The following is a 14,939-nucleotide window of genomic DNA, read 5'->3' as shown; positions in this document are numbered from 1 at the left end:
TTGGGTGGGACTCTGTACAACATCATTATGTCAAGGAGCTGTGGGACAGGGAGCAGTCACTCAGCTGAGAAACACACTGAAGTCCCAACAGTCCTGTGGTCTTCATCAGAGGCAGCAGTTACATTTTTCTCTTTCGCTGATTCATTTAGAAAAACGATAGGAATGACTGATGGTTATACTACACTCTTGCCACTAACAGTATGAACATCTTTATCTAATCAAGTAGATCTATGACATAGAACACTGCTGCTGATCTAGAGATACTCAGTTACAATGTTGAGAAATGAGCTGCAAAGGGCTGATGGGGCCTACATTTCATACCGCAGGAGAACATACTGAGAAGTGTATAATATGGAAACTAGAGAGGAGTTACTGTCATTTTCCCGTGATGGAAGAATAAGTCTTTTGCCTAAGTGCATGGTGAAAGATTTGGCGAAAAAGCCACTGCTCCTCGGGAGTTAGAATATAATAAATACTTTTCAGCTATTTTGTGAGGAACTACTGTGTCATCTGATTAAAAGTAAAATCTTTCTTAAACCATAAACAGAAAATATTACATAAGACAAGGAATAGCAGAGAAGCATACAAAATGTTACGAAGCAGTGTGAGGGGTTCAATGATTCGGGGAAACAGCCAACACAGGATGGGAACACCTTGTTCTGACGCCATCCCGAGGATCAAGGGTAGAGCCGCATTCAAGTTGTTGTCTTGTACAACAATAAAGGAAATTAAGATAAGTGCCTTCACAATAAAAGCATGCAATTGCCATGGTGCACCGTTGATACATATACGGTCTCATAAAGTGAACATAGTGACAATATAATAATATACGAAACTCTGTCTCTCTCTCTCTCTCTCTCTCTCTCTCTCTCTCTCTCTCTCTCCCCCTATATATATATATATATAAACTTTTTTTTTTTGCTGAATTAAAAAGGTTTCACAGCCCCCATTATGAAAGTTACGAAGAATTTTCTCGTTGTAGTCTTCAGTATATTTTTAATATTGCGTGTTAAATTTGCTAAGGATAAAGTTCAAACTTGGTCCTTAAAAGCCTTTAATTTTCACTGTCACTTCGGGGCTTTGGATAATTGTGCTCACCTCTAAACACCGGTACGTTCCTGAAACAAAAAAAAAGCTACGACAAGTGCTTTATTGTTAAATGTGGTCAGGAGATCGTGGCTGTGTTATGGTCAACTTGACACTTGTCACGACGGAATTCAGTTTGGGGGGGGCAGAAACTACCAGGAAGTTAAACAGAGGAGGAAACATTTTCGCTTCGGTGGAGCATCAAACTTTCAAGTCCTTAAGCGGTTTTAAAAGGTTTTAAATAATAGCGTCAACTTAAAAGTAAGACGGTCCACTGGGTTGAGGTCGGAGGGCATTGTTTCCAACAAGATGGACATTGATCCGGTAGGTGATAGTGTTTGGAGCTTGTGTTTTTGTTGTTTAGAAAGTCTCCCCGCCGTCAGCTTGTTAAACGTAGGAGACCACGACATGCAACAGGTGTATTTCCGGATAGTATATGTTGCATTTAACTTAAATCTATTTAACCAGGTCCGAAAACTGGTTAAATCGGCGCATTAAACTTTCCATTGTTGAGAGAGTAAGTCCCAGGGTGGCCTCACAAAATGGCCTAAATAACACCCACTGCTGAAACCATACAGTCTTTGGTTAAACCAATGGGGGGGGGGGGTTCACTTAAACTAAGCCAGACACTTCACATAAAAGCTTTTCTTTTTTTTTCTCATGTTATAAATCCATAGGGGGATCTCGCTCCGTTCCTCAACCGATAAAACGTCTGCTTTCCACACATATTTCAAAAGCACCACTCTCCGCGTCACTGACGGTGGAACCTTGCGCCTGCAGCCGAGCTCCACTATGGGATGTGGCGATTTAATGCTAACTTACACGGCCTAGTGATAGCGATAACAGCCCCGGCGCACTATGGCTCATGACAACTCTTAGTGGCCACTTTTCTCTCCGGAGAGCCCCCCCCCCCCCCGTATTGTCTGTTATGTTACATCCACAGTGAAACACTTTCTGAGTAAACTTTCACCAGCTTGAGCTCCCTGCTGCTAACTTTTAGGTTGTCAGCCCCAGCGTGTCACAATCGCGCATTAGCATTGACGCGGGAGGCTCAAGCCGGAGACAATATTTTTGTATGAACGAGGCTGTGCGAAGAGAAGCAGTGGTCACGTGGCCATGTTATTGAGTGAAGCCCTGTTTTGCTCGCACAAAATTCTGAATTGAAGAGAAGCTTCCAAAAATTCTTTGTATCTGGCAGGTTATCTTAAACTGTACTGCATGTCAAGTTCGAATTTGGAAACGTTGTCAAACTCGGCTGACCGTTTCTGACCCAACTTCGCCAATCGGGGCTCAAGGTCCTTGAAAGTCTCCCAGGACGTCCCCGCATCTCCAAGGAGTAAAATGGAGGACTAATATAAATGTTACTTTATTCACGACAACGTACAATATTGCAAGAGAGGGTACAAACTCATAGTCACTGGGTCTTTCTCTCCGTGTTCTCTCACCGCCGTGCTCTACGCAGCTATTGGATTAGTTTTTCAATTTATATCTCACACAGATCTTTTCAGACACTTAACAGTAACAAAAGGCTGGTCCATGGAGGGTCCATGGGGTCTAGTGAGTGTCTGCTGGAGGATGTTGACATGAAACTGGTGCTTCCTCTGATGAACAGTTGAAAACTGTGGCTCCTGGGGTTTTCAAACATTGCCCCGCTTCTCTGTGAAGGTCCCGGCAAACCTTTGAACTCCGGCCATGCTGACTAAACGGTGTTGAGGGGCAGGAGCTGAACCAACAAACAGTGTTTTCCTGTAACCCGCGGCATTTATTAGGGTAGTGGGATAAAAGGAAACCCGATTTTGCAAAAGGAAAGTATAACTAGCCTTATAATGTCTGTGTGTGGTCTACTCAAACCTTAATGTGCCATTCACAGATTAGGGTAATTTCACATTTGACTAGATTAGGATGTGAGCGGTGGGGATTGCATCTGGCCTCCCGAGACAAATTAAATCCATCCTTTGCATTTACAGGCGCTACTCAAATACTTTCACAGGACAGATTTGATTTAGTTCACAGACATTTTAAAGAGCACTTCCTTATGTGTCATCCTTTTTCCTCATGTGTCAGCTAAATATTTACAATGTGGCTTTTGTTTGTGTTGTCGAGTTTTGCTGGAAGACCGGAGTCGATTTCCATGCAACGCAGAGACATTTTGCGGCTGAATTCCCCTACAAGTCTTATAATGTTCCAAATATTTGAAAAGGATTCCATATGTAGCCTACAGTGCATGGGAGTCTTGTACTGGGCACGTTTCTGTCTCCCTCTTTCTGTGAAGGTTGATACTTGATAGTTGTTAGCCATTCAGTGGGCCTCAGTGAACTACCAGCCCTGGTACAGGAGAAGGAGAAAGAGAAAAAACCTGGTTTATATGGCAGGTGAAGAAAAGCAGAGTTAAACAGGAGATACAGCAAAAGCATCTGGAAAGAATGCCGGAAATGTCTGCATGTATAACGCGGAGATTAAGAAAGGAAAAAAATACTTCAAATTAAACACCAAAGTAACAACACAAATTGTACATGATCAAAAGAAGCTAAATAGAGGCAAGCCTGTAAAAGTGTTGTTTTTTTTAGAGTTGAATGAGATGACACTGCATAAACGAACAGCTCCAAAGGATAGGAAGAAGGTCAGCGAAGAATGAACAAAATAAAGAAAAGAACAATGAAGGAAAGGAGATAATGGGGGAGACATAAAAGAATGAATAAGTAAACACTGGAAGGAAGAAAGGGAAGGTTACAGGAGAGGGTAGACAGCAGATGACGCAGCAAAACCTGCTCTGTTTCCTAGAGACAGTTTTGTTTACGGTCTGCTGCTGTTCCTGTATGTATGCTCGCACACACACCACACTGTGTGCAACATTCCTGCGTTGAACTTACACCTATCTTCCCACTGAATGCAGACACACTCTAGTAAATTCAAAAAGTTGTAAAAACGATCATTTGACAACCAGCGGGCTGTACTGTCATTTGCAGCAGCACAAAGAACTGAAAGGACTCACAAAGCCACCACCAGCTGTATGAAAATACAAGCCTTCGGCGAATGATTTGATTTCCGGTGGCATATTGAATCATGCAGGCATCAGACGGATGAACCCAGCCACTGAGATTAAAAAGGGGGAGGAAACAAAAGAACATGAAGGGCCTAATGGCAAAAATGTGTCAGAAGAAGAGATTTAAAAGATGATGCTGCTTTGGGCATTCTCAGTTCCTCATGAAAGTCCTCTCATGGTGGCGTGACAGCAGAAATCTAGTCAACTAGATGGTGGGTAATTCCACGTGAAATCTAACAGATTTTAGAAAAATTTCCAGACTGACCATCTTGGATTTGCTTCATTCTTCATGTAATAAACTCATTGTACCCAACAACTGGTGTCCAAAATTTTCGGCTTGTATTTTCTTTAGTTTTTAAGATATGGAGGCTTTAAAAAGGGGGTTGTTGGCCTAATAAACAAGTTGCAAAGTTACATGAGTCATAACTTTTGAGCTATTCATGCCACATGCTTGAAATTTTCGAGGATCAAAAATGAAGTCGGAACCCAACTATTTTATACTAATTTATTAAGGTATCAAACACACCATGTTTTACTACAGACATTCTGCAAAAAAACTAATACAGTTTAACTAAGGCAATGTCAGGACATTAAAAGCTCTGAAGAAAAGGTGTCTACATTAAGAGTTTGAACAATGCAATCATTTCCTTTTCCAAATCTGGTGGAAGTTTATACTTTGGATATCTGTTTGGTCCTTCTTGTGCATATCCTGAAGATCATTGATGCCCAACCTACACCTACTGGCAAGCAGTTATGTTACAGCATTATGCTAAAATTGTTTAAATTCATTTTTTCCCTCATCAGTGTATACTCAGTACCCCATAATGACAAAGCCCAAACAGGATTTTACAAATTTTTACAAACTTATTAAAAAGGAAAAACTGAAATAACACATTGACATAAGCATTGAGACCCTTTACTTAGTACTTATTTAAAGCACCTTTGGCAGCGATTACAGACTGGAGTCTTCTTGGGTATGATGAACCAAGCTTTGCACACCTCTCAGAGTTGTCCTCAAGCTACTCCTGCACTGTCTTGGCTGTGTGCATAGGATCACTGTCCTGCTGGAATGTGTACCTTTGGCCCAGTCAGAGGTCCTGAGAGCGCTGGACCAGGTGTTGTGAAAACACCCCCCCATTTCTGTACTTTGCTCCATTCAGCTTTCCCTCAACCCTGACCAGTCTTCCTGGCCCTGCTACTGAAAAACACCCCACAGCATGATGCTATGCTGGAATGGTTTTGGGCAGATGATGAGCAGTGCCTGGTTCCTCCAGACATGACGCTTAGAATTGAGGCCAAACAGTTCAGTCTTGGTTTCATCAGACTAGAGAATCTTCTTGCTCACAGTCTGGGAGTCCTTTAGGTGCTTGTTTGTAAACTCCAGCTTTCATGTGTCTTTCACTGAAGAGAGGCTTCCGTCTGGCCATTCTGCCATAAAGCCCAGTACAGTGGAGAGTTGTTGTAGTGATGGTTGTCCTTCTGGAAGTTTCTCCCATCTCCACACAGGGTCTCTATGTGGAGAGGTGTGAAAAAAGTGAAGAGGTCTGAAAACCTGAGGGTAGGCTAAATATCACAAACACCTGTTTCAGTGCTGAGCTGCTGACAGCAACCAAACTGAATCTTTCGGAAATGTTATTAATATCCAGAACCTCCAATGGTTCCACTGAGAGAGTCTAAACGTTTGGAAAGTAAAGGTTATTTTTGAAATCAAATTGGCAATTGTTTAAACCCTAAAATATGGTCAAGTTTCTGCATCTATCTAAGGTTCCTTGCTACAAACACATCCAAATAAGCATTCTGTTGTGGGCAAAATTCCACAATGGCTTTTTATACACTAATTTAAAAACTACAGGATAAAGTTTGGACATGTGTTATACTTTGATCCTCAATTTATTTTCTCAAATGACTTTTCTGTCCAATCCAAGGAGCGGGGAGGAGTGGAGGCAGCACCAGAGCGCCAGGACAAGGTGCAGGCCTTGAGGGATCAGGTAGATGGAGTGAAAAACATCATGACACAGAATGTAGACCGGATCCTGGCCCGAGGAGAGAGATTGGACGACCTCATGGGCAAGTCAGAGGACCTGCAAGCCGGGGTCAGTCTCACCACAGGAGTTTATTCTTTTACTTTGATTTGTGTAAAATCCATTCCATTTACCTGTTACAGTAAGTCTTGATAGCATTCAGCCATCATTCATTTTATTAATTTATGATTAATGTAAAATGTCCAAATGTCTTCCATGAAAAAGGACTATTATCAGGCTGCATGTGTGTGTTGCTTTCAGCCCATTCATTCTGTGTCTTGTGTGGATTGCTGTGCCAGTCTTGGTACTAACACCCCCCCTTCTCCCCGCTCAGGCTCAGCACTTCAAGCAGACGTCTCAGAAAGTGGCTCGCTCCTACTGGTGGAAGAACGTCAAGCTGATCGTGGTCATCGTGGTGGTCGTCCTCATCATCGTCCTCATCATCATCCTGCTGGCCACTGGAGTCATCCCTGTCAGTGCTCCCTTGCCTCCTATAGTCAATCCCACCTCCAAGCCATAAACACAAACATGCACATATGTACATACATAAACAATGAAATCCCAAACACCCACATCCCTGTTGCAGAGGGATAAAAAGTAATATATAGACTCAAGCAAATCACTGCTGTCTAGTGGAACCTTTACTACTTCTTAGTTTGTTTCTACTGGTAACTTTCATGCTTTTATAGGAATTTAAGGACTTCATACTTTGGTTTAAGCAATGTCAATGACACATAAACCTTCGAAACTTTCAAACATAGTTCCAGTTTAGCCATTTTTAAATTAGTACAAAATTACACCGATTTTTCTAAAAAGTCTGAGGACTTCACCTGACAGCGGGGGGAAAAAAAAACACTTATCACTGTTTTCAAACGACGTTTCATGACACCACCGTCAGCACTTTAACTGTTTCACCACCAACTCTTATTTCATTCTAGCAAAGAGGAAGTCACTTTAATATGTGCAGATGGAAATAATGAACGTGGATTCCTCCAGTCTCTTTCTAGACATCCTGTTTGTCACTCAGGTGCACTACAAAGGACAGAAGATGAAAAATGCAGTGTCCAGAAGAAATTTTTGACATTGGAGAAATGCACCAAGCACAAATCTGCAACAATATAATTAATGAAAGGCTGAATGGTGTATTAGATATGTATGTTACCTTTTTTTAAAGTGCTTCCAGTTTCTTTGTATTCAGACATCTAGAAAAGATTATTGAATGTATATACTTAGCACTGCTTTAGTTCTTTTTTCCTACTCTGTACACAGTCAAAGTTACAAAACAGTATCTGTGCACAGAGCGTATCTGTGATAGGACAAAAATGACATAATTGTGAAATATTTTGGAGTGTGTTGGAATTCAAAATATCAGCAGCGGCTACCGAACAGATTCCAGGAGTTTATCTTTAAATGTACATCAGATATTTGGGCCATGAAAGTGAAGACGAGACCTTAAGCTGAAAAGCAACACAACATTTGAGGTTATGTGGTTTTTCTACTAGACATGAGTGGCCCTTTGGAGGGGAAGATGACAAAAAATTGTCGATTTGTGCAGTATCATCAGCCTTTTTTAACAAATAATATTAATTCTTTCCTTCACGGTGTCTTAACGCTAGAAATATTGGAGTTTTAACATAGGTCTTTGGTACCTGAAAGAGTAAAGAAAACCAGAAGGGTGAACTGTTTTAAGGTCTGTTCTGGTGTTGGAGGGTCAGGCTTCTCCAGCCAGCCAGCTGAAAGAGATCATTTACATCCCCTCCGTGGCTCCCCCTGCTGGGTCCCTGTCAACCAAAAAGGCCCTCTCAGTCACAGCCGCTCACAACTAGAAAATTCTATTCCAAAACACACAGGCTACATTTTTCAGAAAATAAGTCTGGTGCAGAGTTCTTGGCTTTCTCACCTCCCATCTTGCTCTGCTGTTACAGAGCCAGTTTAGCTTCAAAGAGGTCAACATTATTCCCATTATGAACTGTATATAGTCAACATATGCTCCCCTCTATGTATATTTGCAAAAGCCTATACCAATGTGTTAATGAAAGTATCTGTTCCTTAGAGGCTATTTATTTTATGCGTTTTGTCACTAATGTTCAGTTGTTTTCTCTTTTTTTTTTTTTTTAATCAAAAATGGGCCAATGAAAGCTGTGTGTGGTTTCTGTATCAACAAATAATCCAGGCTGATTAATCATAGTAGTACAGTTCAGTTCCTCTGCTGCTCAGTCATTTTCTAGAAGTAGGTATAAAAAGGAGGCTGTGCTGGAACAAATTATTCTCCTTTTTTCTTTTTTTGACATGCTTCTGGGATGCAGTAGTCCTAATCCTATTGCCTTTTGAACACATTGATATTGACCTGATCAATGCTGTGTGAGAACACAATCATACTGTATTTCTGTTCATACACACTCCAGCTGCAGCAGGTTTTCACTGTCGATCCCTTTCACAATGTCATTAACTAAGGGTCTTGTACTGATGACTTGTGGCATTTAATGGTTTTAATGGTCTGATATGAAATAAATAGTATTTACTCCGGCTCTCTTGTGATGGTTTCCCCTCCATTGCTGTTTGTTGAGTTACCACAAGATGGAGGCAGATGGTCCGGCTGACCTGAGACTTTAGGAATGCTTCTCTTTTATTCACAGGCTTTAGTTGTAGATACACAACTAAGCAGTGGTAAAAATAAAATTTGATAACACCTGATAACTGATATATTTCAAAATAAAACAATTATAAGCCACAAACTGATCAAAACCTCTAAAGCCACATAGAGAAGAAGCCAATTCCAGTTTAAACGTCGCTCAGGTTCCACCAGTGCTATAGTGGATACAAAATACTGGAGGATACACCTCAAAGAAAAGAGAAATGAGTTAATTTAGTTTATGGAAACTGTACACATTTATTTCAAGGACCAGCAATCACCTTCTTAAACGGACACTCCAGCAATTAAGTATTGTATATCCAATAAGTTGAAGGAGTTGCAAGAGACAGATCAAAAAAAAGAGAATGGTCGAAGTCAAAGCAGCACAGCCTGAGATATTCTACCCCTCAGTCCCTAATATGGGTCAATATCCAAAAACATTACATCCTACACTTCCCATGATTCACCTTGATGCATCTTTCATTAGACCTTACCTGATAAAAGCCCACGTCTGTCAAACCCACGTCCAGGGATCAGCATTAGTTAGAACGGTCATCTGATCCCCTTTTGTAATGGTAAACTTTTTTGGGAATACATTGGAGGCAACATAATCGGAGATCACAGAGTCCAACAGCCACAGCACGGGATTCTCAGTTTAAATTTACTTCATTCCATCAGGTTAATTCATATAGTATTACACTGGTTTCCAGGGGGTCTCCGGTACATACAGGAAAAACAAACAATAAGACAAAGAAGCGATGTGAGAAAGAAAAGGTAGAAAGAGTGTCTGCAGCCCTGCTAGCAGCGCTGTGAGGTTGTGAGGTTGTAGGACACGTTCGCCTCACGTTGTTTACACCCTACCTACGAGCAGCCCAGTTGGAAAAAAAAACCTCCAACTTGAAATTCTGAGTCAGGGATATCAGGGATTTCGGACACTGATCACATCTCCCACATGGTGAAAAGAACTACACACATATCAACAAATTTTTGGAAAAATGGCTGCAAATGCACCACTGCTGGCACTTACATCAAAATAGAATCCAATATAAACACTGATACAATTCCATGAATCAGTTCAGCTCATTTCATAGGAGCTATACACGTGGTTTGTTGGTATGTGGTTTTACTTGGTACCAAACTGCTACAAATAGGTAACACATCAAATAGAGCTTGTTTAGGCTGTTTATCTGGAGTGACCACAAGGTTAGCACCAGGGCTTACCACACTGGAATAATGCATGAACACTCCCAAGTTGGAATAAGTTTTTTTTTTTTTTCCTGTTCCCATTGAGTGCAGCTGAAGTGCATAAGCATAAGTGTTTCCTGCTTCCGAAGTTGACTTCAGTCCCATTTTAAGGGTCCCTTCAAATGGTACCATTACTTCCTCAATGTGACGTACTCCCTGTTAAAACAGATCAGTGTGGGTTCAATCCTACGGTTAATCCAATGTTCTGTCACTTATGGAGAGAAAGGCAGTTAGATTTGATTGGATGAGTGAAAAGGTGTGCATGTTAGGAAAAAAAAAATCCCTCTGACTAACGCATTGGTTGAACATGAGTGTCACCGGCTGATACAGGATGACATCACCCCTGACGATGCTCTGTTCTTCCAGCAACACACGTTTAAAAGCACTGGATACATGACAGGCTTGGCACAAACACAGCAGGAGAGGGGGCAGACATGGTGAGAGAATGGTAGCCTGATTTTTAATATGCTAAATGCTGTGCCATGGAAGTCGAAGAGAACATTATGCATTATGCTCTGATCCTACATAGTCTGTGGGCAAAGTTCGATAAGGTAATGGTGGGAGAATAGGACACCCTAGCTGCTGTCAACTGCAACGTTTACTTTTTTAAAATGAGGAATCATGATCCAGAAAGTAAACACCAGAAAGATTGTCAGTAAATGCACTTATATTACCATTTGGGTCGAGTAGAAATGAAACTTGATTTGGTTGAAAATTTCAGAAACAAAAAATGAAAGCATGATGAATGTCTGTGAAGTGTTGACATGGAGTAATTTACTGTAATGAGGTAAGTCTAAGCAGACTGAGTTTTAAACTTAGGTGGGGCTAGGGAAGAATTGTGAGATAATTATACATAAAATAAATACAAATCTTAAATCAAGACAAAAAGCTAAATAAATATGAAGAAATGTCTCCACCCTATCCAGTAGGGTTATATTTCTTATATTTCCAAGGGGAAATATGATGTCTCTCTGAAAGGTAATATGAAATATATTTTTGGCTACATGGGCAGTCATGAGCAGAATAGGTTACATCCCAATAACAATCAAGATGCTGAGAGTGTGCTTGTGCTGCTCTATCTGTTGGTTTCCTGTTCCTGATATGCTGGTTTCCTCTCATGGCTCAGGGGGCAAAGGTGAAGGAGAAGCCCGTCAGGATCCGAATGACTCTGAGTTCAAACTACTCTCTAAATATCCTTCGCCAGGGTTCTTCTCAATCTGTAGTCATACATCATTGTGGTTTTTGTTTCCTTACTATCCTGGAGAAAACGGATGTTACTGTAAACGGCCATGATCTGGGGAAACCTGCTTGACTTCATATTTTTAGTTTCATGTCTCATGACACATTCTGTTTCTCATTTAAGTTTCATCTCAGCTTTATCCAGTGCACGACTTTCATTCGGTGCTGGGGAAAGCTACTTTATTAATCTTTTTTTTTTCCATTACTTGATTTAAAAGATAACTAGTTCAGTCAACAGTAATAAAATAAAAGAAATAAGCTACATCCTACAGCAATGACTAAATAAATCCAGGCGATGGGATAACAAATAGGATGAAATAATCAAGGGCTTTACCGTGAAAATGTGTGATAAGAAGATATTGAAGAGATGATACTGATTCAGTAGTCCTGAGCTCTTTACGAAAATGATTTCAAAGTCTAAGTGGCACGACATTAAAAGCCTGGTTGCCGTCATACAAGACTGAGCGTCTACAGCTCTGTGAAGCTGTGCTTACACACAGCCGCGCTTTAAGCAAAAATGCTAACATCACTATGCTGAACCACACATGCTAATTACAAGAGGATAACCAAAGTCAGTAGGCTCCATCCTCTGGGCACATGAATGTCTGCCACAGATTTCATTTCATTTCATCCGATAGTTGTTGAGTTATTTCAGTCTGTACCAAAGTTTCCCGTTGTCACACCCAGATGTGCAGCTAGCAAGGATACAGAAGGAGTTCAGGCTGTGCTCATGTTTGGAAGGAATTCAAAGCAAACAAATGCTCGAATTTAAGGTTTGGATTAAATGTTATTTTGAAATAGAAGTGGCAATTGGTTAAAGTCTTGCATGTAATGCGCTTACAGCTATGAAGTAAGCACACTCTTTCATCCTTTTTTTTCTCTCCTACCCAATCCCAGGAGCAGGGAGGAGTGGCAGCAGAGCCAGCGCCACAGAACAAAAGGCAGACCTTAAGGGACCAGATAGATGAAGTCACAGACATGATGAAGCAGAATGTTGAAAAAATCATGGGACGAGAAGAAAAGGTGGTCAACCTGGTCATCACGTCAGAGGAAATGGAAGAAGCGGTCAGTCTTACCCCGGGAATTTATCCTTTTACTAGGATTTGTGTAAAAGTGGGCTGTGATGTCGGTTGTTTTTGTTCATCTTTGGTGCACTGCACAGTTACAGTGGGATGTGTGAAATATGATCTCAGTGTTCCACCAGTGTTAAAGGTCAGTAGAGGGCGTCCCACAGTCAAGACATGACAGTAACAGCACAGAAATGAATGATTCAGCTCTTCAGCCCGACAAACTTTTGTCTGAGGTTCAAATGCATCAAAGCACAGGCTGTATCGCCCATTGTCAGGAAGGAAGTTACATTTCGGGAAATGCGTTTCTTTCAGTAAATTCTTATCATCATTACACTAACTGCAGTTTGTCAGGAACCCACAGTGTGTTGCTTCAGCGGATTGTCTCGTCTCTCTCCCCGCTCAGGCTCAGCACTTCAAGCAGACGTCTCAGAAAGTGGCTGATCGTGGTCATCGTGGTGGTCGTCCTCATCATCGTCCTCATCATCATCCTGCTGGCCACTGGAGTCATCCCTACTGAAGTCGCTCAGACCTCCAGGCCATAACCACACACAAACATACACATAGCGTACTTACAGACGCAACTAAATAATAAACAAACAATTTCCTTTTGCACAATATGCAAAGTACTACTCATACAATTCGCCGCATGAATCTCAGTGTCCCTAATACGCTGGCACCTTCACGAAGGACGGCAACTGTTGTGTACTTGCAGAGCGAAAAAAAGAAATTCGGTGGCCGATAGAAATGATGGTAACATTTTAGATTACAACCCTTCAAATTACAATGCCGTTATGTTGTATTTACAGTTATCAATCAAATACATACGGGGCACCAATACCAGGAACAGTACAGTTTGTAAGTAGAAAACAAGAGGTTGAGGAATAAGGGGGTAACAACTTAGTCTTTAAGGGGGGATTTAAAACATGGCATTAAGTATTTTTTAATTTAATTACTGAGTAATTTAATAATTATGGAGCACTAATATTGCTATGGAGTAAAAAGACAGGAGAATTTGGAATAACAGGGTAAAAGTGTTGATATTGCAGTAAAATAAGTTACCCTATCTTTTACTGTATCTTAAAATGATGATATATTTACAAACATATAATACTTTTTTATTCTCTTATTTATACAATATTATTGTTGCTGGGGGACAAAACATAAGGCTAAGTATTCATTTTAAAATGAAGGTTTGAATCTGGATCTGAAAATCCAAACTGCTTTTGGAGGAGAACCTTGTATGAGAAGCTTTTATGTCCTGTGGTATCCTAAGATAATAAGCAGTCCCAGAAACGAATAGAAATACTTCACTATATACACTATATACCATCTAATGAATCAATTGTTAATTTTCCGTCCCCACCTACAAAATATTGACACTGTAATTTGTGGTTTGTAATCTAAAGCATTGCAGACCTTATCGTTACAGTTTGGTGTGGGAATGGCAACAAGATATAAGATGGAAGTGTGGGTTGTTGAGAGTAAAACAGCACTGAGTAGCAGTTGAAGATTATGCGAAGATGTCTGAAGAACGTTAATGGCAGTCTTTCATCTAGTTCGCTTTGGAGAAGGACCAAAGGTTTGCGAGACTGTGTCATCTTCAAAGAAATGGATACACGCTGGAGTCATTTTAGTGTTAAGTACATTGTAAATAGTATAGGAGCAAGCACAGAACCTTGGCTGATTGGAGACCATCAGAACAGATAACCTGTAAATAGTCAGGAATGCATAGAACCACTTCTGCGCACAATCCATGCAATAATCCAAACTAAATCAGAAAATCTAGAAAAAGGTCATCAGTAGAAATCCACTGAAATTCGTATTATATTTATCAAATAGTTTATTGGATGAATGTTAGCACTGCTATAGTTTTTAAATGTTGAAATTAGCTCCTTGATTAGGTTCCTGCTGCACAATGGGAGGTTCATCGTGTACAAATGTTAGTAAGACACAATCAGAGTTAAAGAAAGTGATTTTTTTTTTTTTTTGCACAAAAAATCTGTTGCAGAAATAAAATCACATAATTGTGAAATTGCACAAATCCCAAATTTCTTGCAGCTCCCTTTTAATGGTGTGAAATTCAGCTGTTTTTGACTTTTTCAGCTCAGCTCAGAGACAGCTTTCCTGCTTCAGTGTAGCTGCAGAGGTCATTGAAGCGTCGATTGAGGGCAGGACATAAACAGACACAGCTTTTTGGAGGCCCAAGGAAGCTTTGGTACTTTGATTCAATAAACACAACACCAGGGTCAGCTGTTAAGAGTCTGTTCCCACGTTTCTAGTGTTGGAGGTTCAGGCTCTTCCAGCCAACCAGCTGAGGGAGATCAGTTACAGCCCCCTCATGGTTCCCCCTACAGGGCCAATGTCAACCAACAGGTCTCCACAGACTCAGTTTATAACAAAAAAAAAAAGAAAAAAAAAATTATATTCCAGAACACTTAGTCATTTTTCAGAAAACAAGCCTGGAGCAAAGATCGCATGAGTCTCACCTCCCATCTTGCACAAGAAGTCATATTATTCCAATTATGAGCTGTATATAGTTACCATATTCCCCCTCTCTGTATATTTGCTACAGCTTTTAACTACTGTATTATTGGAAGTATCTG

General features: G+C 40.6%; 1 protein-coding gene and 1 pseudogene across 1 annotated transcript; both read left to right on the top strand.

Moving 5' to 3' along the window:
- The first annotated feature begins 1,185 nt into the window (after positions 1–1,185).
- Positions 1,186–8,684, top strand: LOC120805699 (vesicle-associated membrane protein 8-like). Its single transcript, XM_040156180.1, has 3 exons — positions 1,186–1,410; positions 6,055–6,222; positions 6,485–8,684. Exons 1-3 carry the CDS (start codon positions 1,396–1,398, stop codon positions 6,668–6,670), a joined length of 369 nt encoding a protein of 122 aa, XP_040012114.1. The 5' UTR covers positions 1,186–1,395; the 3' UTR covers positions 6,671–8,684.
- A 2,460-nt stretch (positions 8,685–11,144) lies between these two features.
- Positions 11,145–12,878, top strand: LOC120805020 (annotated as a pseudogene).
- The last annotated feature ends 2,061 nt before the right edge of the window (positions 12,879–14,939 follow it).

Source organism: Xiphias gladius, chromosome 19, assembly GCF_016859285.1.
Source record: "Xiphias gladius isolate SHS-SW01 ecotype Sanya breed wild chromosome 19, ASM1685928v1, whole genome shotgun sequence".
Taxonomy (NCBI): Eukaryota; Metazoa; Chordata; class Actinopteri; order Istiophoriformes; family Xiphiidae; genus Xiphias; species Xiphias gladius.
This window is presented reverse-complemented; position numbering and strand designations above follow the sequence as displayed.